The sequence below is a fragment of the Pyrgilauda ruficollis genome, unplaced genomic scaffold (assembly GCF_017590135.1).
Source record: "Pyrgilauda ruficollis isolate IOZ18807 unplaced genomic scaffold, ASM1759013v1 scaffold34, whole genome shotgun sequence".
NCBI lineage: Eukaryota > Metazoa > Chordata > Aves > Passeriformes > Passeridae > Pyrgilauda > Pyrgilauda ruficollis.
In genome coordinates, this window is record NW_024524822.1 from 2,739,415 (window position 1) to 2,766,531 (window position 27,117).

Sequence of the window (27,117 nt, forward strand, 5' to 3'; positions counted from 1 at the left end):
AAAAGCCAAAGCAATAAAATAAATTAACAGAGAAGTTTGAATTCACATGACCATGGGACACAAGGGTCACCCAGCCTTGTGTTTCCCTATGTTTCCCATACCCTTGCTGCCACCCTGACTCTGCCACTCATCATCAGATGAGGATATTTACAGTCTGCTGCTGCTGGAAATTGATATTATATTATCTGATAGCTGAGATTTGATATTTTGCTTTCACTGACCACATTTCTCATTCCTATGACAAATCACTACGGCAACTTTTCCTAGAGGGGCAAAATTTGGTGGAGGTGTTTAACAATCATAACATGAGCCATTATCTGCCTGCAATAACAATGTTCTGTTTCTGTAGTCCAGTCCTCACTTTCCACGCTCATCCTGAACATTTGACTTCCCTGTCTTTTCTAGGAGAGCTGTCAACTGTAAAACCTTGAAATGTTCAACTTGCCAACAACTCAGTGCCTGCCTATTCCTTCTCTGACATCAACTTAAATGGACTTTCAACATGCCAACAACTCAGTGCCTGCCTATTCCCTTCTCTGACATCAACTTAAATGGATTTTTCAATCTCTCACCCAACACAACCTGAATAATTGAAGCTGAATTCAAGCAGTGAATGTGGCTTGCAGGATTATGCTGGCACAGACTGAAACATGCCTGACATCTTTTGGGAGAATCAGGGTAAATCTGTGTCTAGAAATCAGCTTTTCTGAGAGAAGCTGTGTCCTGTCTGAGCTGTGGGACAGATGCACACACAGGTTGAAAGGTGAACATAAGGAATCATCTCCCACTTGGTTCTTGGGATATTTGCTTTGCTTCTCTTCTGCCTGAGAGGCTGCCTCAACCTTGATGTCTAGACTCATTGTGTGAATGAAATCCCAGCACAATGGGATTGCCTGACTTTTCTGGATGGGATGGTGGCTCAGCATTCCCAGCTCACAATGTCCCCGGCTGGTCTTCCTCGGAAGGCGTAGAGGCAGAGGGTTGGGAAATGGGTGGGCTGTGGGGTAGCTGAGGGCAGGGAAGGGGGCACAACCTGCAAGGAAGAGTTCAAAAAAGCAGAGTTAGCGCTGAGGTAGGTTTGGTGTACCTGTGGTAGCTGCAGCACTGATTGCCTGTGTGCGGAACCCGCGAGAGATCCCGGAGAGGTAGACAATGAAATCAGTGCTGGGAGAAAGCCCTGAGATATGAGCAGTCCTTGAGTTGCCTGAGAAGTTGAACTCCATGGGCTCCAGCAACCTGTTAGAATCAATAATTTCAATGGTAAAGACGTCGAAGTCCCCGTTGGAGGCTGTCCAGGAGAGGTTGAAGCTTTCGGGGGTAATGTCGGAAACCATTAGCTCAGCAACGCCGGGCTGCTCTCCTGGGGAGGGAAACAACACCCGTCAGAAGGGCCCCGACCTCCTCCTGCTCTCAAAGGCTCCTCTCTGCCATGCTGGCAGCACTGCGAGCTGGGGAAGGGCTGTGAGTAAAAGCTTGCTACAAGCAGACAGGTACCAAGGGGAGGAAATCAAATGAAAGCATTGCAAAATGTTAGATAAGGAAAAAAAATTAAAATAACATTTAAGACTATGGTTATTTCTCTTTCCCTGTGGGAGCAGCCATGTCTTTGAGGTCTGAGCGTGAAAGCAGATGCAAAAAGATTGTCTAGAATGCCCCTGGGGCATTTGGAAAAGACAGCTTCCAGTTTTAGGAGAAGCTAAAACCAAAGCTGTTACAAAGGAAAATCTTGTGTTTTGTTTACTCTTCTACTTTCCCTTTCAGCTTAAGCCTGTGCAAGCTGGCTTGTAATTTTGGAGCTGGAGCCAAAATGCAAAACAGAGAGAGATGCCTTGGGGTTTCTTTCTCTCTGCAGACATCCCCGTAGCGTTACAGGAAGGTTCAGATATTTTTTAACAATTGGAAGTCCCCAGAAGGGAAGATTTTGAAAAGCCGGGTGCTGAGCTTGACCCATAAAGGGAAAGGAAAACCTCAGCAGGGCATTTTCTGCTGTTTTCACGAGGGTTAAGGAAGGGAGCACATTGCTTATTTAGGCAGGACACCCATGATGAGTTTCCTGCTTTGTCTCTTTGTCCAGCACATTGCTCTGGTCTCCACAGGCATCTGCTCCCAGCTCCTGGTGAGGACTCTCAAAGCTCAGCACTTTCCTGGGACACAGCACAGCCATTCCTGCCCAAGCCAGGCTGCTCTAAGCACTACAGAAACAAGCAAGCTCTGCTGCTCTTCATGCTGTAATTCCAATTAGTTCTCGCAGGTGCTTTCATCCCTGTCTGGGCTGGGTACCATGTGCTTGGGGGAGCCTGGCACGAGCCTGCTCTGGCTATCTCACAGAGACAGGATGTTGCAAAGGGCTGCAGGGGAGCCCAGAGGCAGCAGAAATTGTCTACAAGAGATTATCTGAAGGAAAGGCCACTGATGCCCCTTTAGTGCCAATTAATTCACACTGCTCATTACAGTTATCATAACACCTGGGAGGATCAGAGAGCTACACAGCAGAGATGCAAATATACATTTATCTCTCATGGTCAAAGCCTGTGATAAGCTCTTATTTCAAACTGTTGCCTTTCATATGATGAGCCAAAAAATTATTTTGGGGCCCTTGATGAGCTTCATGCAAGCTTCTGATGGCACAGAGCTCCCCTTCCTCCTTTCAGGCCAGTTTTATGCCAGGGTAGTTCTACTGAATTTAATTTTTTGCATTATATCTTTGTCAGGGCAGACTGTTTCATGATCTTATATGGCTTAATAAATTTTATTAGTCTTATTAGGAATTAATTTGTGTCCTTTCCTATATGAGAACATACGGAAGGTGTTCGTCCTTGCCCTGAGTCAGGTGCACACAACTTTACTGAGTCTGAATTCACACAGAAGATACTGCAGAATTTCAGAGGCAGCTTCTGAAGGGTAAAAACTGAACACACTCTCAGACTTTGATTATCTGGGTTGATAGAGGAATGATTTTTATAACTTAACCTGGCCTTCCCTAAGCAGGTACAACATCCAGCTGGGTTTTGCTGTTAGTGTCAGCCAGGTAAGTGAGGAAAGGGAACAAAAAAGCTGTTCTGAGGTGGGTGGGGGAAAGCAGGGAGGGAAGGGCTGCACCAGGGCACTGAAGCTCTGGCTGGGAAGCCTGACCATGAGGCATTTCCATGCCAGAGGTGTTCGGCGAGGCTTTAAGGAGCTCAGGGCACCCCATGCAAGGCTGTCCCAGCGAGCAGGACTTGCCCAGCACTTGTAGGAGCTCAGGCTCACATCTGTGTCAGAAAGAACGTGGCGCTGCAGAAAAGGTACCTGTGGTGGTCTCAAGAGAAAGGGGCTTGCTCCTGTAGCCCCGAGTGAGCCCCTGAAGGGTGACGTTGTAAGAAGTGTTGGCCTTGAGGCCGGTGACATTCACAGAGCTCAGTGTCCCCGGGACTGTGACATTGCGGCTGTGCTCGGGGCTGCCAGCCTCCTGCACCTGCAGGACAAAGCTCTCATAGGCCCCGTCTGCTGCTGTCCAGGTGAGCTGGAAACCATCCCAGCCAGGCTCTGACACTGAGAACGTCCCCAGCTCAGGTTCCTCCTCTGGATAAGGACAGAGAGGCAATCTGTTACTTGGGTTGCAGAGTGGTGCTGATGTCGGATTATTTAATGAGGTTCTGTGTTAATGAATTTCACATTTAATCAGGGCCACGGAGATGGCCCCCCTGCCCCCCTACATTTACATTATCAGCTGCCTCAGATAACTTCAATAAAGTCTCTTTGGAGACATGGCAAAACAAAACAGTGAGAGAAGAATTGTAATAATTAATAAATATTGAGAGGCTGCCCACAGAATGCAGCTCATAGAGAATCTTACAGCTACAGTGATTTATCAACATTAATTAAACTCCCTATGAGATAAGTAGGTATTACTATGACAACTTTACTCAGTGTGATACACTGAGTTGTGAAACCACTTCAGTGCCATTCTGAAGTAACTGTGTTGTAAGGGTAGGAAAGGGTATGGTTTAGAGTAGCTGGGATTCAAATATTTATGCTTTTAATTGCATCCACTTGAAGGATGCTGCTTATGCTTCCAAACTATTTCTAATGCAAAACAATAAAGAAGAGGAAAATGCCTCCATGTCTGCATGTCTTCAATGGATTTGTCCTCTTTTAGCTCATTATTCTACCCACAAAACCTTTCTGTGGGTGGAGACAGGACTTTCAGAGTTACTGATATTAATCTAAAATCAAAGTGTTCATTCACAGAAATTAACATTCTTGCAAACCCCCACAGGGGTGGCCATGGAAGCTGGGAGCCAGCAGAGGTAACTGCTGCTGTTAAATCTGAAAGTTGAGGTCATTTGTTCAGCAAGAATGGAAAGTTCTTTGTTACAAAGGAGATGCAACTGATTCCTTAACATTAACAGCCAGAGGTGAAAATGAGAGAGCACTGCCTGGTTTTTCTACCTGGAAACTCCTCTGTGCTCTGCCACTGACCTGTGGCCTCTGCTGATTTTCTAGCACCCTTCTGATTTGAATTGCTGACACATAAGTGTTACAGTAAGAACAGAGTGTCTCTGAATAATCCATTCTTCTCATGACTGAGAATTCATAAGAGATGCTGCATGAAGGGAAATGGATCTGATTTGTCAATTGTAAACTTCAACTTTATGCATATTGTAATACAGTAGTTAAGGGGCTCTGGAATAAATGAAATTTAGGCTCAGCAGCATCACTCATATGGAGTTTCTGCCTGTAAAACCAGAGTGATTATTGCATGACTGCTCAAAGCCTTAGGCAGGCAGCTGGGGCTGGATTTTCAGTGGTTGAGCACTCATAGATCATAACAATTTCAGTAAAATTCATTAACCAATCAGTAAATTGCTACTATTCAGGAACAGAAGTTCTGTTGAGCTTTTCCCATCCTGTTAGAAGGAAAGAGATTGTTTATGACATGATGGCGATGTGCAACAACAATAAAAGAAATGCATTAATCCAGAGCTGTCTTCCCTTATCAGGAACAGAAAGGAAACTCATTGAGGTAAAATATGAATTCTGTCAAAATAGGACTGTTGTCTGGAAAAGAGAAAGCAGGACAGAAAGGGAACTGGTTGTATAGAGATCACAATCTGTTGGTGGCAACAGAAACAAATAAAACAAATACATTTCCTTAAAATGAAAATGAAACTAAAGTTATAGTGAAGTTAAATCTTTTAAATAGAAGCTTGGTTATAATAAGTAATGCAGGAACCATCAAAAGTTGAAAGCAATTCTGATTTCTCTGAAAATGCTCAGTTTCGTTCTCCTCCACAATGCAGAGCCCCTTTTCCTGCCATTTGTTGCTCATGCATGTTTGACAGAAAAGCAAACAACCCTCTCACGCTCTCCAGGGACCAAGGGGTTCTCCTGTGGAATCATGCACCAAACAGGATTGCTGGGGGGCTCCAAAATCCTCAGCCATCCAGCATCCAACACAGATGACCAAGCAACTACAGTGTCATGGTAAAGATCAAGGGATGATCTTTCTTATTAAAAAACCCCAAAAACAAAACAATAATCAGAGAGAACAAACCATGGAGAGGTGAAGCTGTTCTGGCTCTGTGAAATAATCTTTGTGCCTCTACATAAATAGTTTACCTCATGTTGGGAATTTGGTTTTGAGGGATGGACAAGTACAGTCCTTAGTCTCCAGATCTGAGCTCACACCCTGGTGCTTTGGTCATTACTGAACTCAGCCCTGTCACCTCATGAAATTCATGGAACAGGGGTAAGAGGTGGCCGTTTTTAGAAAGGTCTCACAATCTTTTTTTTTTCTCTGACATCATCACTTCCATGCCAAACTCTTCCTGTGTTCAAGCACAATCCAGACAAGCATGTGCAGCATATCTCCATTTCCACATCCCTTATCAGCAGCAGATGCATCAACGCCTCTCTTTGCATGCAATTTGAAAAGAGAGATTTGATGCTGCATCACCTTCAGAGCTGCATGGGGCATTGTCCATGCTGCAGCACCCCAGGCTCTCATTCCATAGCTGTAAGAGTTTCTTCCCATGCAAAAGTTAGAATAAACCAGCCAAGAGGAAAAGCATCACTCACAAAGCCTACAATCCGTACCAAAGCCATATGGAAATGAAGTTCTGGATTTTGAAGCAGAAAAGGAACACGTGGCTGTGAATCCATGGGAAGCACCTGTAGCAGCTTGAGCTTCCAGGGAGGTTAATCTGGAATTGTGTGCCAGCTGGGAGACTGGGAATTTCTGTTTCTCAAAGATTTCCCAGCAGAAATATTTCCTGTGTTCTGTTTAAAGTGGACAGGCCTTTCAGAGTGATAGGGAACTGATCAAATACCTCATCCTGTGCTGCCCAGGACAGGGTGGAGCTACTGGAAGTCCTGGGGGTTGTGTTAAGGTTGTGAAGAGCCCCAGTGGCTTTTGAGCTGGGTGAGTGAAGGGGGAATAACAGCAGAGCAGGAGGCTCAGGGCTGGGGGATGTTAAATAACTGTGCTGGGGAGGTGCAGGGCTGGGAGGATCAAATGGTGTTTCACTGATTGATTCTCCAGGTGTGCTGGCCAGAAGTGCTAAAAAGTGCTAAAATTTCCTGATAATAACCCCCCAAAAACAGCTAAGACCTGCTCCAACATTCTGTGGGCTGTGCATTGGGGGCTCTGAAAGCAAAGCAAACAGAGGAGTTCTGGTTTTGGAGGCTGAATCCAGGCCTCGAGCAAAGGGAGCAGCAGCACACACAGCCTGGTTCTCACAGAGCCACCCTGAGCAGCAGATCCAGAGCAACAACCAGCAAACAGAGATGAGCTGGAATGCTTCCAGCAGGGAGCTGGCACATCCTCAGCCGATGGAAATCAGTTCTCTTTGATTACTTCCAAAGAACTGTGCTCATTTACATCACATTGGAGCCCTGAGTATCCAAACATGCCCTTTGTCTTTCCTACACCCATCAGTGAATACTCCTGATACAAACCATGAAGGGAATTCATGCAAAAAATCACAAACGCATCCAAACCCAGGCTGAGAAATCACAGCAGAAACATGCTAAAGCTCCACACATCCTACCAAAAACAGGCTTGGAGGAGTTATCCATTGTGATACATGCAGAAGAAAGTGGAGGGGACGCACATTCTTGCCTAAAAACTAGGATAGAAAGAACTTAAAAGATATTTATTCTAGGAGATCCAGGAATGGAAAGGGGAGAGCCCTGGCTTTCAACATGCTGAATGATCTGTGGATATATCCTGTAGAACAGTCAGATTCTGGAAATCTGAGCGCTGTGGAGGTCACAAGCAACGTTTTTCTGATGCCAGCCACAAGGCACCAGGCAGAGGATTTCTCTGACATGCAGAATTATCTCCTCATTAGTGGGAAGCCACATCATTTCACACCTCGGTGACTTCCTCGCTTTCATGCTCCACTTGCATTCAATAAGAGAGAGCAAGTCATCGAGCACCATCCATCAGCTCAGCACAAAAATCTACTCAGGATTCATTACATGTCTCCAAATTCACACATCCATCACAAAGAAATACATTTTCAGAGGAGCAAAATCAATTAGAAATGTTTTCAAATAGTTGCAGAAATGTTATCTTGTAACTATGCTCTCAGGTAACTACAGATGTGAAAACATTGTTTTCTGCTCACCTCTGGGAAGGAGAGAAGCCTGTAAGGCAAAGACTGATTTATATTTATATATAATATGAATATTAATATTTACATATGTCATTGATATTCTTGATTTAAGTAAGAACTGCTCTTAAATCCCCCTAGACATGACCTGAACAGACTCTACCTGTGCTGCAACCTGGAGATAAGCATGTTTCCATCACACCAGCACAGCTACAATGCTCACCACTGCCATCATCCCCTCTTTCCCAGTAAACCACTGTCAGAACTGTTATCTGCCTGCTCCAGGGCTGCTCGTGGAACAAAGCAGGAAGGTTTGGAACCATTTTGCAGCTCCCAGCTGCTTGTGCATCAGCAGATGCCAAGCAGGTCTTTTCTGTCCTGGGAACAGGCAAAAAATTGCTGCATCAAGAATACTGGTACTTGTTTAGTCTAAAAGTTGTTCATTTAACAGGCACAGAGGTGGCTGGGCTTTGCTGGGCTGGGCTTTGCTGGGAGAGTTTCTGCTGAAGACAAGAGTGGGCAGCCCAGTGGGGAGGAGAGGGCAGCTGTGCATCCCACGGGGACATCTACCCTTGGGAAACTGAACGCTGAGATGGAAACTGAAGATAAAACCTTCCAAAATACAAGAGGCAACATAAAATTAGAGTGGCATTACATTCCTGATGTACTGAGGGTGTGTGAGAGAACCCTGTGTAAGATCAGTCAAAACTGGCCTCTCATTTTCCCTCATTTTCCCTGACCACCCCCATTTCTCCCACATTCCTGCCTGTTCTAGCACAGCCACACAAGGATTTGGTGACTCCAATCTGGATAGAAAATGCAGCAGCAGTATTATAAAAAGCCTGAGGGACCAACCACCTGTGTAAGATTTGAATCCAGAATTTTGCTGGATTCACAGGTGGATTTATTTTATTGTGCCACCTTTGACAGCTACATGGAGGTTGCCATGTACATGTTCTCCCATGGAACATAGGGAATGTAATTCTGAATATTGCCTTGGACTTAATGACTCCACAAATGAATTTGTGGGTGAGAAAGAATGGTTTTCCTCTACCACAGGTAAAAACACTCATATATCTCACATTAAATTCATGCGTATCAGGGGAATATGTGGCTTTGTGTACAAACAAACAGGAGAAGGACAAATGAAAATGATATCAATACATGGAAAATACTCTGATACCACAGAAATATCAGTGTTCTTTGTTTAGCAGGCAGAATGTTGTAACAGATAATGGAAAATCTGGAAAACAATCAAACTGTAGAATAACAAGAGTGGTGGAGCTCAAACACTTGATTTAACAATGAGGGCAGAAAAAGCAGAGAGCTCTGGGAGCTTTAGGTGGGTGGGTGACAGCCAGAGAGTGATTCACAGTGGTGAGATGAATGAACAGATAGAGGCTGAAAAGGGAAACTGGATGGATAACAAACATACACTCTTCCCAGGCTGGAATACTTCTTACTGTCAGCTTAGGAAATAGCTCAATATCTCTTGGTAAAACCTCCAGGCTGAGCCTGGCCTGAATATGTCTGTGGAGTGGTGTTGGCCTTTTGAGGAATTCCACTGGAATGTTTCTCTGGTGGTTTTACTAAAAAAACATTGTGACATTTCCCCAACTCCTTGGGATACAGCAAGAAGTGTTCTGTGTTACTTCTTGCTTCTGAATCTGGGATTTTCAGTTATTCCCCAAGAGGGGCTCTCAGCCACTTTCCCAATCTTGTGTCAGACATGATGACCCAGCAAGGTTTTCTTTTCAGTCCCCTTTGGCTAAAGCTCTTTCCCCTCTCTTAATCAGCTGATTGAACTGGGTTTGGAGTGCCTGTGAACCTCTGAATTTCATGAAGAAACCACTGCAGCACATCACAAGCCAGAAATACTCCAGAAATGGAGTAGCTGCCTCTAAAAACCCTCATCTTGAACTCAGGCTCCAGGTGCTCTCAGAGCAGGAGTCAGCTGAACAAATGGACAATCTTCCCTGGAAATTTTACTTTCCCAGTGCTCAGCACTGCACTTTCCCATGGAACTGGCTCACCTAATCATTCTTGCTAATGTTTCTTTGTATAAAAAAGGGTGGCGCAATCTGAGCCTTGGAGAAGCCAGGAGAGGAAGAGGGGCTGACGCACACCATGGACAAGGGCCTTTGGTAAACAGCATAAATCTTGTGAAAAACATTCAGCAGGATGGAAAAGTCACTTCTCCAAGCCATACTCTGCTGTACAAGCTCACTTCCAGAGGCAGGACAGTATCACATCCACGATTCATCAACAGTTGCTGCACAATCTGGATCCTTCAGCAGAGGAATTTGAGCTTGGCTCTTGGTTTCTCTAATGCTCACTCATTTGTCTCCCCAGGCCTCTCATGGCTGATGGATTGCCATCCATCCTGCTCCAGGCCCCACATTGTGCTCTGCAGGCAGGGCTCCAGAGGCAGAGCAGAGAGAACAAAGCTGCAGCCTGAGTGCTGGGCTGCTCAGAGCTGGGGATGTGCTCACCCTACAGATGAGCTGCTCATCTGCTGGGACATGCTCAAGGCAAGGTCCCTCCAAGGAGCACAATGGCTCCTTTTCTTTAATTTCTGAGTCAAACCTTTGACACCTTGATAAAAGAAAGGAGATTCCTGTTGGAGCCACAGCTTCCAGAGGAACAGAGTGCTGCTCTCCTGCCCATCCACACACCTTGGTTTATAGGAAGTGGTTTGGAGCTGTCAGTCCCAACTCCTAGGGATTCTCTGGGCAGGAAGAGCTCTGTCATGGACGTAGAGACACTTCCATGACTCCAGCACAAAACTGCTGTGAGTTCACACACCACAAGACACTAAAGCTGTGTGGTCTGTTCCCCTCAGGACCACAAAGTCCCTCATGGAATTCTCCTGCATTCCTGAAGCCTCTGGAGCAAAAAAAACCTCATTTCAGGGAGCTCCTCTGGGTCAGGACTCAATGCTTACATTAGGGTTAACTACATGGAGCTACAAGAGACAAACAAGAAAATGGAAATGTGAAATATTCAGTCTTTCCTTTTCAGCAAAATGTAGCAAACTTCACTCTGTAATCTTTGCCATCTCTTGAGTGCAGGACCAGGGATATCATTAAAAAAGACTTTGTCACTTGAGCTGCACTTCATCCCTGTGAAGAGACAGAAGCAACAGTGGCTTCCATCCTGTGTTATGGAAGATTTTGTGATGAGTCCTTTGCTAGAGGTTCACAAGTTCTGAATGTTTCAGCTTGCCTCCACAAGAGAGGGCAAAACAAGATTGTTTGGCTTTAGCCTGAGGACTTGGGACCTCCCAAGTGCTGGAACATGGATAAAGAGGAGTGTCTTGAGGGTAGATGGAAAAGCAAAGTTTTGGAAGAGACCACTTGTCTTGTACCGCCCAGGCTTCCAGAGAATTTCTGCTCCCTGTGCTCTGTGTTTGGATTTGTCCATTCCTATGCAGGAGAAAGGTCACAGAGCCAGGTTATGTCAACTGCTGCTCCCAGGAGCCCACTGCAGAGCCCTCTTTGTTTACTGGTGCTCTGAGTAAAGACATAAAACAAATACAGCAGCCAGATGAAGGTATTTTTAAAGAGAAAAAAAAAAAAAAAAGAAGAAAAAAAAAAAGGCAAACCAGGAAAAAGAAGCCACCTTGTGAAGCTTTGGAAGCTGGTGCTGGAAAGACCAGGCTGTGAGATTCCACAGCACATTGTTTCTGCCTCTTCACCATCTCTGCACACTTCCTTGAAACCTCTCAGTCTTCCAAGAGAGAAAGCTGGAAAATGGAAGCCTGCTCACTCCTGCCACACAAACCTACAGCTTCCTTTTTTCTGTATGTGCCTCAAGGCTTCCCAGTTTTTCCCTGCACTGGACACAGGTCTGACTTGGGCCTCAAACAACTCATTCAGGACTGATGGTTTCCAGACCATGTAACTCTGATGGATTGCTGTCTCTATAAAGCATTCAGAGGTTGTGCTGGCGTGAGCACTGCCAGGGAACTTGAACCCAGCTTTGATCATTTAAGCTGTGTAATTATTAATTTGTAAAATCCACAATGTCTGGTATGTGCTTACCTCACAGATAGTCTTTGGGGAGAAAAGGATAAACACCTTGGTATCTGCTAAGGGCAATAAGTGTAACCCATCTGACTGTGACTTCACCATCTCTGCTTGCTTAGAGCAGTTAAGGCTTTGCCTCACAGGATTTAGGCTGAGAAACCTAAAGATTCAGGACTTATTTGTGTTCTATACCGAGATACAATTCTCTGTGCAACAAACTTGGGCTCAAAATGTTTCACAAAGGATAAAACCTTGTTCAGTGAGTCATCTGATACTGGTCAGTGGGAGTGGTTTGCACAAATGGAGATGGCAGAAACAGACAAACATAAGTCACAGTACCCAGTGGAAATGGTGGCTTGGATCAGATTGGGGCAGGAGCCTTTTCCACTTTTGGATGAGAAAACTGAAAGAGGGCAACATCAGAGCCCCGCTGGCCCTGCTGAGGGATGATGGCCTGCTGTAAAGAGAATAAATTAATCAGGAACAAATCACGTTAAACACATTCTGGTTACTCTTCCTCTTAGGATTTTGGCTGTAGAAAGCAAAACATGTTAGAAGACATGATATACAAAAATACCCAGTCTAGCCTAAAACAAAGAATGAGTTCTACATCCATGCTGGACCAGTGCATGAGCTCTTTGTGAGGTCTCTCAAGATGAGCAAGAAATCATTGGGAACATGGAGGTGAACACAGCAGGGAGGGACAAACAGAGCTAACCTTCACTCTCATGCTGGCAGAGCTGTCTGCTCTGCAGGAGGTTCCCCAGACATGGATTAGGAAATCAGGTGAAGTCATCCCTGGGCTAGTCCTTGCCCAGTGACCACCACGAGCTGTTACTCACCCGTGGAGCCCTTGACAGTGGTGGGCTTGCTCTTGTGCCGTCCCTTCTCTGCCAGCAGGCTGATGGTGTACTCGGTGCCTGGCTCCAGCCCCCGCAGCAGGAAGGAGGTGCTGTCCACTGGGATCTCCACCTCGCTCTTCTTCCCAGAGGCACCGGTGTAAACCAGGCGGTAGTGGTCAAACTTGGCCACCGGCCTTCTCCAGCGCAGGGACAAGGTGGTCTCAGTGGGCTCGCTGACTTCCAAGTCCTTGGGGTTATCAAGATCTACAGGGTGAAAAACAAGCAAAGTTGAGGTGTGTCTGAATTGCCCTGAGAGAGTTTTTCAGGCATCTGTAGAGGAATATTGTGGGATTCACATTCTCTGAACCTGAGAGGAGCAGTGAGAGAAGCAGAGAAAAGAATGATCAAAACAATTCTTATCTCACTTGCCATGCCTGTGTTGTGCCACAGTAGAATGCAATATGGAGATTGTTTACCCAGAGTGATGGTGTTTTGTTTCCTTGGCCTATCAGGGCCAAGTGTGTGTGTGTGTCAGGACTGTTGGCTGACAGTCACGAGATGAGTGCAGTTGAGAGCAGTTAAGTGCTTAGCAAATTCAGTTTAGATGTAATGTAATATAGTGTAAAATAGTATAGAATAATATAGCATAATAAAGTAATTAATTAGCCTTCTGATAAAATGGGGTCAAATTAATAATTTCTCCCTGCCATGGGGGTTGCTTTAATTACTACAGAATATCTCCACTGGGGGTCTGGCAGCAGCTCAGCACCTGCCCACCTTTGGGACCCTTTGAAATGGGTAGAGAATGATGATGTTCTCCTTTACAGACAAAACCAGAACAAATTTCTCCCACTTACACTTGAGAGGCAGAAAAAAAGCCTTCAGATAATTCACCTGGGAAAAGGGGGTATTGTGTGAAAAATTCTGGATTGGAAGGTCAGTCAGAAGCAACCTCTCTTTGTCACATCAACATTTTGGCCACCAGCATTCCTGCCAGAAACCCTGAGAGATAGAGGATGGCCAGAGTGATCAGTGTAAGTATAATTATCATTAAGGAGCTCACCTCTAGATGAAACTCCCAGAACATTAAGAGGAACAGGAAAAATAAGTCAGATTCAGAGGTCATGAACTTTGTGGGAATTTTTTTGTTTTCCTTGAGGGGAAAAGTAGCAAAATGAAATCAAGAACTTTCTAAAATATCGCTTCCAGTATCTCTCAGAAATGAAAGAGTGGCTCCACCTGAGTTGCCTCCTCCAGAGCCCAGATGGGATCAGGACACTCACCAGTGCCAGCATTGATGGTAGCAGGAGCACTTTCCCTGTCGTTCCTCACCGCTGTCACTCCAATGCCATATTCAGTTCCAGGTCTCAAACCTACAAGATGAGGAGAAGAAATATAAGTTCCTGTCCATATGAATATGCCTGCAGGCATTTGTTGGAATAAGGAAGGTTGAATGGATGCAAAGTAAGAGATCTGCTTTCCTCTATGCAGAGAATTGAGGTTTATGTTGGCCCTCCAGTTGACATGCTGCACACTGGCACCAGTGAATCCCACCCCTAGCACATGAAAATGCCTCTTGAGCTCGGGATGTGAAGCCACTCCCACAATGCTGCTTAGAACTAGGGGAACTGATTCGTTGGATTCAGGGATGCCTGTGGAAGTGAAATGGTTTCATATCTTCTGCTGGCTGGTAAATCCATTTCACATGGCTTTCAGTTCAATTTGATCTACTCAAATTATAGAATCATGGAATAGTTTGGGTTGGAAGAGACATTAAAGATCATCCACTTCCACCCCCTGCCATGGCAGGACACCTCCCACTGTCCCAGGCTGCTCCAAGCCCCATCCACCTGGCCTTGGGCACTGCCAGGGATCCAGGGGCAGCCACAGCTGCTCTGGGCACCCTGTGCCAGGGCTTGCCCACCCTCCCAGGGAACAATTCCTTCCTAATATCTCATCTAATTTCAAATTTGTAACCTCTTATCCCCAAAAAATGTGCTTGAGATCACTGAAAACTTGTTTGTACCTCTAACGTATAGTGACCACAAGGACATTCTTTCTCCATGTCCGTGCCCTGGGGTGACAAAAACAATGTGACATTACTGACAATCTCTCCATTCCCCTACCTGTGAGTGTAGCTCTGGTTGTGGCCTGGCTGCCCTTGGGCACCGTGATCTCCACGTGGTCCCCACCAGAGATGGGGGCAAACTTGATTCGGTAATTATCGACATTGGCGTGGCTGTTCTTCCACTCCAGGGTGATGCTGCTGTCAGTCTGGGACACCCGCTTCAGGTTCCTTGGAGCATCCAGGTCTGGAATCAACCAAGCAATAAATAAATAATTAGGAATATTTCTCTTCTGACAGCAGTCTCTTGTGACAGTGCTTTTTAGGGATGAAATCACCCATAAAGCTTCCTCTCACTTGATCCTGTTATGTCTTAACTATAAAAGCCAGAGGTCTTCTAGCATGAAAAGCAGAGTTCACCAGGTTCAGTTCAAGAAATTTAACTTCTATCTCCTGAGACAAAAATAACATTTTCACTTGTAATAATTAGCTTTTATTACAAAATGGGTTTGTGGAAAAACATACTTGGATGAGATTAGTTTTCCTTTACAAATACTTCATCTTTCAAAAGGTAAAAAGAGAAAAGAACTGGTCATCTCTAGAATTTCTGTTCAGTAACATCTTGCATTCATGGCTGGAAGGATCTCTAAGTCTCAAAAAAATGTGAATATTATGGAGAAATTAAATGAACTTTCATTTTTCACACCTACAGTAGCCTCAAATCCTGCTCTGAAATAACAACTGTATTTTAGGATGAAAAGGAATGTAATTAGCTGCTCTCTTAATGCATCAAGCCTTAATAACCTGCTAAAGGACCCACACTTTCCAAAAACATTCCCAGAATCACTGAGGATCACAGTAAATTTATAAAAGAATGGCAGGAAATATGTGCAGAACTGAAGAAGAAAAAAAAAAACCAAAACAGTTCTCTGCTTCTAAACTAATTAGGCAAAGACAAATAAGATGGAATAGGAACTATGGAAGATATTTAGCTCATCAGACAGATAAATGATCCAGAGGATTTTGCTTTTTGAAGTAGAGATTTAGGGTAAAAGACACAATAACCTAATTCCCATTTTTAAAATACATTTAGATTCTTGTGGGGCGGTCAAAATATTTTGGTGACCCAACAAGACATAAAAGGCACAGGAAATTATTCTCTTCTTTCATGTGCCTCTAAAATTGGGCTGGTTTTGTGTTGATCAGTAACTGCCAACTCCAGCAACAAGACACAAACAGCACAGGAGGATGGGTGATCCCTGTGGCACCTTCCCAGCCCCTCACCTGTGACAAAGACTTCCTTCACAGGGTCACTCTCCATGTCCCCTCGACGAGAGACGAGCGTCACCTCATACTCCGTGTGTGGCCTCAGGTTGCCAATGGAGTATTGGTTCTCATCTTCAGAGAGGTCAATGGTTGTCCTGTCCCCTGGAATGTCCTTGGGGCCATAAGTGAGCTCTACACCTTCAACTTCAGCCAAGGGTTTGGACCACGTGATGAGAGCCGTGGTGTCAGTAACATCTTTGGCCTCCACCTGACTGGGGGCATCAAGCTCTGTTACCAAGCAAAAAAGAGGGGAAAAGGGGCTTTAAAAAGGAATCCTGCCATGAAAAACACCCATATTCTTATGCTTTTAATTGGTGATTCAGGACCAAGTTAAAATTAGTATCCTCACTTATGCTCTTCCTTTGGTTCCTATAGTTTTAGACTCCAAATGGAATCAATCCATCAGAAGCAAATCCATCAAAACTCCTGCAAACCAGGAGATGCCAAAGGAAAGACAAGCAGGAACCCTAAGAGCTTCCCCACCTTCACACACTCTTCATGCAAATATCACCAGGATGAAACAAATCCTAGCTAGAAATTCTAGTTCCTGCTGATGTACATCTTGAAAAAGGAATAAAAGTGCATGCTGCCTGCTACCTTCTAGCTGGACATAAATTTTCTTTCTGCTTCAAACAGGTAATGTGGAGAGGAATTATTTTTTCCTCATGTATTCATTAGCACTATTTCCTTCCCCCACTCCCATTAACTCACAGTGTAGAGCTTGACTTTCTCTTTGTTTACAAACCCCCAAAGAGCAGATGTTTTGTTGGTGGCCAACTAAAACCAGACCAAACACAGGCTGTGCTTACTTGTGGTGATGACTTTGGACAGGCCTGGTCCTCTGGTGTTGTTCTTCACGATATGGATGGACACATTGTACTGCTGCCCAGGTGCCAAACCTGGCTGCATGTAGGATGTCTCTGGCCTTTTCAAGCTGCTGGTTATGTCACCATTATCATCCTTTTTCTGGAACACATGGGACAATCAGTGAGTACAGACATAAAAATACAGGATTTTTCACTCTACACGTGAAACTGCTTCCTCACCATATTATGGAAGACCAGCTCCCAGCCATCAAAAGAAAAGTTCAGAGGGTCCCACTCCACCTGGACAGATGTTTCCCGAACAGATTTGAATTTCAGGCCTTCTGGAGCAGGCAGATCTGTGGCAGAAGAAAGAGATATTCTCACATGAGAGCAAATAAATGGGGCACTGGGGTAGGACATCTTTCCACTTCTAGAAATATCTGCCAGGTGGGGATCTGCAGCTGAGGTGGTTAAGCTCTCCTCAGATCCAGTTATTGTGGCTTTGGAGAGACTTTCCTGAGCTGGTTAAATATCACCTTAGAATAAGAAGAATTTTACCCTCGAAATCTCTTTTTTATGCCCTCTTGAAAGAAGCCTGGTGTTAATTTTGGAAGTCAGGAGAACTGAATCCTGCCCCAGCTCTCTACAAATGAGAGCTCAGTGACAGAAGTCAAAGAGCGCATTTTAATATTGGGATGTTTAGATATGACAGTGATGTGCACAAAACAAAAAGAAGATGAACAACAGAAGGACAGACAGGCCAGATCAAAGGTAAGATGTAGTAAATCACAGCAAAGATGCAAAACAAATATAACCTCTACTTTAGCCAAAATAGTTTAAATTCAAGTGATTTCATATTGCTCTTTTATATGCTGCTACATTTTAAATTTTTTTCTCAGGAAGAATTACCAGAATTTTAAAAATTAATATTACAGTAAAGAAATGTACATTACAATAAAGAAATGTGCATTTTAATAAAGAAGCCAGGGTTCCTAATTCACAAAGACGTCATACTGGGAGACACTGAGAGCAGAAGAGCTTGTGAACTGTGCTTCTAACACAGTCTCTGGTATTGGAAAAAAGTGCAAAATGGAAGTGCAGAAGGCTGTTTTTTCCAGGCCAACATTTGAATTGGAAGCAGAAAATACAAAATAAATGATATCCCAAAACTGGAATGTAAATCAATACATCTTAACTGAAAATAAAAAATGCAGAATAAATACCCCTAAAAAAAGAATGCAAGTCAACACATACAATGTGAAAACAGAAAAGGGAAACTAAGCAACACCCCAAAAGAGTGATGCAAATGGAGTAGACAAAAGGATGAATACAGGGAATATTAAACTCACATGTGGCTACCCTGGCGCTGACTGGAATACTCTTCTTGTTTTTCAGGATTGCAAAGACACGGATAAAGTACTCCACCCCGGGCTCCAGCTCGTGGATGGTGGCAGCTGTGTGGTTCCCTGGCACGGTGAACTGCATGTCCAAGCCACCACTGCTGGTGGGGACGTAGGTGACGAGGTACTCGTTGACGAGGTTCTCGTGCTTCCACTCCAGATTGACAGTTTTATCTGTCACGTTGGTCACAGTCAGCTCAGTTGGAGGAGACACTGGGAAAGAGAAAAGATAAAAAAAAAAAAAAAAAAAAAAGAAAGTGCCAAAACTAAGTTATATGAAGTTCTCAAGGCTCAGGAAATAATGACTTGCCCAGTTTCACATTTTCCCAGGAGCGGTTCCTAGGGCTCATCTCACACGCAGGGAGTGGGGAAGGCATGCCCCACAAATTAGCTGCTGAGGTAAGGAATGCTCAACTAATGGAGACTACAGACATTTCCAGAAGCCAATTTCTGCTGTCACACTTGCACACAACCTCTGGCTGACTGTGTTCCAGGTGCTCCTCTCATGGCTGCAGCACAAGACTGCTATAGCTGGGTCCCTAGGGATTCAGATGTTTAATTCAACTGCCAGAAGCATGTGACTGTAGAGCTAGAAGTCCTGGGATGTGCACAGATTTTCCAAAGTAAAATAAAATATTATTATTTGAGTAAATACTTGCAATAGATCTGCCTGTGCAAGATCACAAAGTGGGGTTTAGGCACCTTCCAGAAGGAGGAGATGAAGGATGGGAATTTCTTTTAAAGGGTATTCATTGTCTTTTATAGTGTTCCCAATCCCAAAGTACTCTTTCATTACCAAAATTTACTTTCACAATTTCTCCCCCAGGATCTACTAAAGAAAACGACCTCATTTATGGTGTATTGCCTGTCATTATGAGGCTGCCAAAATTTTCTATCAATTTCCATAGAGTCACTGGTCCTGGGAAACCAAGCATGTGACTTTATAGCTAAGTTTCCACTCCAGCTGATCCCATGATTTTCATCTGAGCTTCTGTGAGATCTAATATACACACATCCATATATATACATACACATATATGCATATATATATATATATATATATATATACATATATAAATACACATACACTTGTGGAGAAGACTCTGGACCATTTCCCTTTTCTCCTTAGCTAGAACAGCTTTCTTCAGCTTTTTTTCCTAGCATCAAGACTATGAGAAACTGAAGGGTCATGGTGACAAATCCCAGCCAGTACTGGCTACAGCATCAGTGACATTATGGTGGGAGCTGACATGGAGGTGACAAAGGCACTGCAACACCATCAGCAGCCTGTTGTATTGATGACCACCAAAAGCCACCAGAAACTGCTACACTACTTAGTCCTAATATTTCAGGATGCCAAGAGCTACTGGTGTTGTTGCATTCCTGATCCTGCTGTTTGGACTATGTTGGAAAAGCAGCAACAAGGCCCAGCTCTATAGGAAACTTTCACAATGTGTCCAAGGCTGTTGGCTGGCCCAAGGGGAAGCAGTTCAGAGGGACACTGCACCTACCATCAGAGCAGTCATCCCCGATGTAGCCATCCTCGCAGACACAGCGCCCGTCCACGCAGCGGCCTGCGTTGTTGCAGTCATTGGGGCAGGAGCGTTCCCGGCAGTCCTCACCCATGAAGCCCTCGTGGCACACACAGCGCCCGTCGATGCAGCGCCCACGCCCGTGGCAGTTGTTGGGGCAGGCCAGCTCACCGCAGTCGTCCCCTGTGAAGCCGTTGTCACACTCGCAGCGCCCCTCCACGCAGCGCCCGCGGTTGTGGCAGTCATTGGGGCAGCGCAGCTCAGCACAGTCCTCGCCCGTGTACCCCTCATCACACACACACTGCCCATTGACGCACAGCCCGCGGTTGTGGCAGTCGCTGGGGCACCGCAACTGGCCGCAGTCATCCCCTGTGAAGCCCTCATGGCACACACACTGCCCATTCTCGCAGCGCCCGCGGTTGTGGCAGTCATTGGGGCAGCGCAGCTCCCCGCAGTCCTCCCCGATGAACCCCTCGTGGCACACACACTGCCCATTCTCGCAGTGCCCGCGGTTGTGGCAGTCGTTGGGGCAGCGCAGCTCCGCACAGTCCTCGCCCAGGTACCCCTCGTGGCACACGCAGCGCCCGCCCACGCAGTGCCCGCGGTTGTGGCAGTCGTTGGGGCACCTCCTCTCGCTGCAGTCGTCGCCCACAAAGCCCTCGTAGCACACGCACAGCCCGTTCTCGCAGCGCCCGTTGCCGTGGCAGTCGTTGGGGCAGGTGAGCTCCCCGCAGTCCTCGCCGGTGAAGCCCTCCTCACAGAAGCAGGTGCCGTTCACGCAGCGCCCGCGGTCGAAGCAGTCGTTGGGGCAGATGAGCTCGCTGCAGTCCTCGCCGGTGTAGCCCTCATCGCACACGCACTCGCTGTCCACGCAGCGCCCGCGGCCGTGGCAGTTGTGGGGGCACAGGGGCACGCTGCAGTCGTCACCCACAAAGCCCTCGTGGCACACGCATTGCCCGCCCACGCAGCGCCCGTGGGCGCCGCAGCCCTGGGCGCAGAGCTCCTGGCCGCAGTCCGGGCCCGTGTAGCCCTCGAAGCACACGCACAGCCCGTCCACGCACTTGCCCTGGTCGTTGCAGTCGGAGGGACACGAGGCCTGGCTGCAGTTGGGGCCCTTCCAGCCCGGCTCGCAGATGCAGCCGCAGATCTCGATGCTGTAGTTGCCGTGCCCGCTGCAATAGGGCGTGGTGTCCAGGCGACCTGTACCAACGATCCCAAAAGTCATTACTCCCAATGGCACTAGGATGCCTTAGGCTGGCGTGGCACATAAACCCCAAAAGGGCTCTGATTTTCCTAGTTCCCTACAGGACATCAATTTTTAAAGTTTTTAAATGAGAATCTCTCTTTCTTTCTCCAGCTAGATTTACCTTACCAGAAAAGCTTTAATTCGCTCTAATGCCAAGGCAGATCCCCTGCCAGCAACTTTGTAATTGAGCATACTGAATTCTTCCTCCCTTCTCAAAATCCTCTCCCACTGATTGAGCAGCTTTCCTGACTGCTTCATTAGGGCATGCACTATGGAACATCATTCATTCATTCACCCTAGAACACAAAAAGTCAGGGAGCACATTGTGTCATGAGCTGTATCAGCAACTCGGAGGGTGCTCTGAGCTCAGAGGGACACATTGCACTGAGTAAGACTTGTATTTCTTGTCTTACATGACTAACCCCTTCCCTCAACTTAAAAATCAACCAGACAGACACATTTTTCCCTCTTCTATAACTATTTGTGCTCGTCTATTGCCTTATGTCCTGCTGTATTTTTATTGGTCTCTACTAAAGAAAACTTGGAAGCAAAAATAGTTACATTGGCAGCTTCCTCAAGGGGACAAAAAGTGGAGCCAAGAGCTTGGACTGTGAGTTTTAATCTTAACTCTGACACAGATTTACCATGTTCAAGCGCTGTCCATGCTCAGTGCCACAGCTACAAAGGGTCCCAGGCCAGCTCCTGACCCACAGATCCATAAAGCTGTGGAACTGTGAATGAATGTACCTTGCACGCTGGCCAAACACATTCCCAGTTTTGATTACGTTTCAAATTTAAGAGGTTGACTTGTGCTCCTTCTTGAAAGAGATTGCAGTATCACTCTAAACAACATCAACAGCCAGCACAAGAATTTCTTCCAAGAGCAGCTCCCCGCCTGCCTTACCTTCTACTGCCTGGGAATTAGGACAGCATCCAGCCCCGCTGGCACACTGCTCCCGCAGGGAGGAGACCAGCCCCTCCAGCTCCTCTAGTCTGCTCAGCAGATCCTTAATGTCTGGGGCAGCTGCACAGCCACAAGCCCGGCGGGGAATGTTAATCCTGTGCGTGAAGACAATCTGGTTCCCCTCATTCACCGTGTGCTCCTCGTAGTTCTTGACGGGCTCAATTTCCCCCTTCAGGTCGGCGTCGCCGCTCGCTGTGTCCAGGTCCACGGAGCAGAGGGAGCCAACAGGCAGCTTAATGTTGTAGACATGGTTGAAAAACACAGGCTGGTTATCCTCTGGCAAGGTCACGTTCAGCCCAGCCTCCCTCTTCTGCCGGATGGTTCTCTTGATGAGTCCCCCAGTGACGTGCTGGGACAGCAAAGCGAGGACGGCACAGGCCAAGACCCGGCTGGGGAGTCCCATTGTGGTGCCCAGTTCCCTTTCAAAGCTGAGAGAGTCTTAGGTCTGCTTGGCCTTTGTAATCTGCAGCAGAAATTGGAGAGCCAGCACAAACCAAGCTGGAGATCCTTGTCTTTCCCGGTACGTTTGTTCCCTAAAAGAAGAAGGAACAGTGTAAGGGATTAACAGCAGCTACACCACCCAGCAAACATGTGACACTGCTCGTGTGCTGCATCCTCAGAGAACAGGACCATCACACTTCATCCAAGCTGCTGAACTTGTTATGATGTATAATAACAGCCATTTTCCAGGATCTCAGTGTGATTCTGAAGGAAATGCCACCAGATATGAAGAAAGCTGCTGTTATTTCCAGGTTAGAGCAAATACAGTGGGTTGTAGAAAGTTTAACTGCCTGAAGCAGAAGACTGGGGCAAAGATGCCTGCTGAGTCTCAGCTCAGCTGAAAACTGAGGTAGATAAAATAAATATATGTTCTGTTATGATTTAACCAATGTTAAATTCTGTGTTTCCTTCATCCCTCCACTACTTGAAGGCTGCTCAGGATTGGACCATGTAAGAAAGTTGAGACTTTGTCAAAAGGTGCATCCACACCACCAAGTTTGTTCTATCCCTTTTCTATATGTTTCAAATTACTCCAAGATTGCTGTGGAATCTGAGCTCCAGGGCTTGTAGTTCCATAGTAAGTTCCACTATATGATGATTTATCAAGAGCATGAAGATAAATGGAACTCTCTGCAGGTGGAAGGTTCTGGTGTCAGCACTTGTATCACAGGGATATTTTAGTATAAATGTAGTGATACACAGGAGAAGCAGAGACTTCAACAACAGAGACAGCAATAAAACTACATGTGTAAAAATGCCTTTTTAGCAGCCAATATCCCTTTCCATCAGGCAGCATTTCCCACTGTCTGATCTTTCCTCAGCTACAGCACAATAACTCATGTACAGTTACAAGCACCTGGCTGGGCTCTACAGCTCCTCCTGAAACTCATTCCTTTCAACTAGCTCCACTGTTTCCTCTTCCTCCTCAGTCTGTGCCTGTTCCTTTTCAATGGAATGAGCCAGGGGAGTGGAAAGACAACCATTGACTTCCATGCAGGATCAGCCCCTCAGCACGTAGGGTAAGGAGCCAGAGCAGTAATGGACTGCCTGAACAAGCACACCTAATAAATGTCATCTCGGCATTTGTTTTCCTTCCCACTCCCAGAAGAGCTTGGTTTAATGGTTAGATCAGTGACTGTGCTTTCAGTGGTTGCAAGCTATGAAATGCCAGTAATGGAGGTAACAGCAATTTATTTCTGAACATCATAGTTTTGATGCTAAGTTATTTGTCAGATGAGAGACCAGCCTCTTCCACCCTTCTGATTCCCCCAAAGTGGAGGGATTGTTTTTCCCATGCTATCCCAGCTGCTTTTGTGAGGGAATGACAATAACACATCAGACACTTCAATGAAGTTTAGTGGGTTTTGTAGGGAATGTTGAGCTCACAGAGGGAAAAATTCACCCCTTTATACTGGGGAATAATTCAGAAGTAAACAAGCAGCAGGGAAGGTTTTTTCCTTGTTATGGAAAACCATTCAGCTTTAAGGCATTTCTAACACTTACCCCATTTGTTCAAATATTTCTGCAAGCCATGCCTGCACCAGAAGAGATCACAAGGTTATTAATAAAGAATAACAGAGACAGACATGGTCCAGGTCTCATTTCTGACTTAATGCCTAAACTGGGTTGCCATGTGTAAAGTTCATGAAATGTGTTCAGGACTGTATTTGAAGTGAGATTTTAGTCTTGAGCACTCCACTTGGGCTTTGCAAAGTGCTTGACATGCAATTCCATGTGCTGCTATGCACTTTTTGCCCTAGGACAAGGTCATACAGCTAAAACTGGTGCCTGGCCTTCAAGTAGTCATTGAAGGGGCAGACTGCTTGACAGATGGATCACCAATGGAAAATGGAACAAACTGGAGGCAGCTCTGCATCTCATTCTCACTGAATTTTAGTGAAAGTTGAGCATTCATTTCCTTATGGCTTCTGTAAATCCCAACCCACAGGAATACAGGCCTTGCCCAAACCAAGGAAATTGCACTTTTTTCTGCTGACCAATGTGAGCTGACAAATCACTTAATCATGGTAGAAACTTTAATGATTTCTTTAATATGCCTAAAAAAATGACAAACCTGCTCTGGCAAGAGCCACTGTCACTGTCATCTTCACTACTGGTGAAAGCCACATGAACCCCAGGACTCTGAGTGGACACTTGCTGCATTAGAGGCAGCCAAACCTCTCAGCTCATAGATGAAACTGGAAGAATTAACATGTCTGGGCTGACATCCTTTTGAAGTTTCTGGAGAAGCATCGTGGTGGTCTAGGAGCAGATTCCTTGCCTGCTCTGTGACCCCTGTGCTTTGACACCTCCTGCGACATCTGAGCTAATTCATCCCCATCAGGTGTTTCCCATCCCATCTGCCACGGGCCCAGCATGGTTAGCTGAGCTCCACTCCTGCATCTGACATTTACAAAACAAGACACCTTCCTCCAGTTCTTTATACATCAGCCATGGCCTTGGCAGGGAGAACAAAGAGGACATCCTTCTCTCCAACCCCAGCTCCTCAGACACATCCAAACAACAGCTCTGACCACAATCGACCACCCGGGAGCAGGAGAGAAATGAAGCCACAGCGACTGCCAGGCTCTGTTGTCTCTTCATTTTCCCTCCTCCTCCCTTCAGAGCAGCTCGTGTAGATTGTATTTTAAACCTGCCTCTTGGAGAAATCCTCTTGATATTTTCTTTGCAGACATCAGCTGCTGGATTATTTAGAGGCACCTGAAAGTCTTGCAGCAAAGTTTGGCAAAAAATGACCCTTCCCAGCATGAGTTTGGCCTTGTGGTCTGTAAGAGGAGCTGGGTCATGTCTGACATCTCTCAGGTACTTTGAGAGGTTTGTATGACCCAGACTGTGTCTAGTTTTACAAATATTTTGTCTAACAGGGAACACCTATCATCCTAATGGGCTGTGCCCTCAGGTCTTCCTGCCACCCTGACTACAGAAATCCTGGACATGATGATGATCTGGATGATCTGCAAAATGTTCTGCTTGAAATGCAGGACAATAAATCTAGAGCTTGTGTTGTCCCCATCTGAACACTGGTACCTTCCCACCCTCCTTGGGCAAGAGTTTTCTCCTGCTCTCCTGCTCCCCAAGGCACAACCTCAATATAAATAAAAAAAAAAAAAAGTTGTTGTGGCCTCTCACATGTCTTAAATATCTGATTAAAAAATAGAGATTATGAACTGAGAAGCAAATTGTTAGCATCTCTGCAGTACCAGCTGGGGAAAAAGGAGATTCAGGTAAGAATTTTCTTACATGAACATTAACTTTAAAAGTTAGATTTTAACCAAAGAGCAGAAAAAGGCTGTTTCTAGAAAACACTCCTTAAAAACTTGATCACTGCCTGGTGATAGATTTAATATGTAGTGGAGGTAAGGTGGACTGTCAACAGCACAAAGGGAAGGAATAATTTTCATTTCCACTGCAGCCCTTTCATCTGAAGATCTGAAAGCATGTCACAGTCTGGCTGTAAAAAGCTGAAAAAATGTTATTAAAAAGGGTTATTTCTTTATTTAGACATCCTCCCTTCCCCTCACTCCCTCCCGGCATCAGAACTTTTTCAGGACCTTTCCGTTTAATTAGAAATTTGTTTCTTAATAGGAAATTTTCAATCAATCTTGAAAAAAACCCCCAGGAATCCTGACTCCTGGGGAATACTAAGAAAAGGCAATGCATGAATATTTCCCTTCCCCAAAGCCATATTTGCTGGAAAGCAGCAGGTGTGAGAAACTAAATTAATGTCTGCATACTTTAAAGTTCTGGTGTAGCACTCCAGTCTCTCCTGAACGTTCAGGAGTGGCACAATTGTGAGATGATTTGTGGGTATGCGGAACGATAAATATGCAGATGAGAGCCCTGTGCAATTTTAATCAAAACAGATTGCAGCAAGGAAGGAATGGAGGTGTTAAAAACTATCTCAGCTGTCCTTCCTAACGAAGGCAGAAGGCTGATTAGATTTGCTCAGACACCCTCTACATGTCATGACTTGGAAATTAGACATGAAAATGGCAGGGAAAAAAGAGAGGGGGGATAAAAAAAGGAAACAATTCCTGTCTAAGCAGATACTTCCTACATTTCAGCAGAAAGGGATCAAATATTGTCAGCACCATACTGGATTCAAGCACATCTTGTTAAAATCTGGGTAAAATAGCAGCAGGCTGGATTGTGACAGGGAGGAAGAGTCAGCTGGAGAAGAGCCAAAGCCCTCACCAGGGAACACAACAAGGAGCATTTTGAGGTTTGTAAATTGCTAACCCCAAAACAGCTCTCTGTGATCTGTTAACTGCAGGAAGTTCATGTTTCCAGGGTTTCCACCAAGGCGTGATCCGTGTGCTCCCTGCAGCCTGGAGTGCCCAGCAGGACACGTGTGGAGGCACTGACACCACGTTATCACTGCCCCCCTCCTCAGCTACTCTCACAAAGACAAAAAAGAATTATCTCCTGGGGATATTGATCTGACCTGGACCATTCCCTGTCTGCAGACATGGGGAATTGGGGCATTTTCTGCAAGGAATGCAAGCAGTGCTGTTCCACAGGACTCATAAATTGAGACCAGAGGGCATTTTCACAAGGCAAGGCCTCAGAAGATGCAAGCCCTGAAAGCCAGAGTGCTGGGCTGGTTTTACCAAGAGCCTGTGACTCCTGGGGCTCTGGGAATCTACTCCAGAAAAACTGGATTAAATCTAAAGTCAATTGAAATGCTCTCAAAGCAAGGGACTGGGGGGGCCCTGGAAGTTTTGACGTGTCAGGCCAAAACATGAACAGCTCTGACTTCATCATCTTCCACTGCTGTTTCCACACATT

At 45.6% G+C, this 27,117-nt stretch overlaps 1 protein-coding gene across 3 annotated transcripts in view; it reads right to left on the bottom strand.

Annotated features, from left to right (window-relative positions):
* The window catches only part of TNC (tenascin C), a 49,323-nt gene extending 27,096 nt beyond the window's left edge, over positions 1-22,227 (bottom strand). For 2 of the 3 annotated variants that reach the window (XM_041474760.1, XM_041474758.1), the window contains exons 1-9: positions 21,748-22,227; positions 19,577-20,797; positions 18,015-18,278; positions 16,906-17,021; positions 16,669-16,825; positions 15,818-16,087; positions 14,595-14,780; positions 13,752-13,841; positions 12,469-12,732 (exon numbers count right to left, since the gene is read on the bottom strand). In XM_041474760.1, the coding sequence (XP_041330694.1) occupies positions 12,469-12,732; positions 13,752-13,841; positions 14,595-14,780; positions 15,818-16,087; positions 16,669-16,825; positions 16,906-17,021; positions 18,015-18,278; positions 19,577-20,797; positions 21,748-22,210 (3,031 nt within the window). In that variant the 5' untranslated portion in view covers positions 22,211-22,227. Of the gene's footprint in view, positions 1-1,087; positions 1,361-3,288; positions 3,562-12,468; positions 12,733-13,751; positions 13,842-14,594; positions 14,781-15,817; positions 16,088-16,668; positions 16,826-16,905; positions 17,022-18,014; positions 18,279-19,576; positions 20,798-21,747 lie in introns of all 3 variants that reach the window. The other variant, XM_041474757.1, reaches the window with a different exon arrangement.
* Between the last annotated feature and the right edge of the window lie 4,890 nt (positions 22,228-27,117).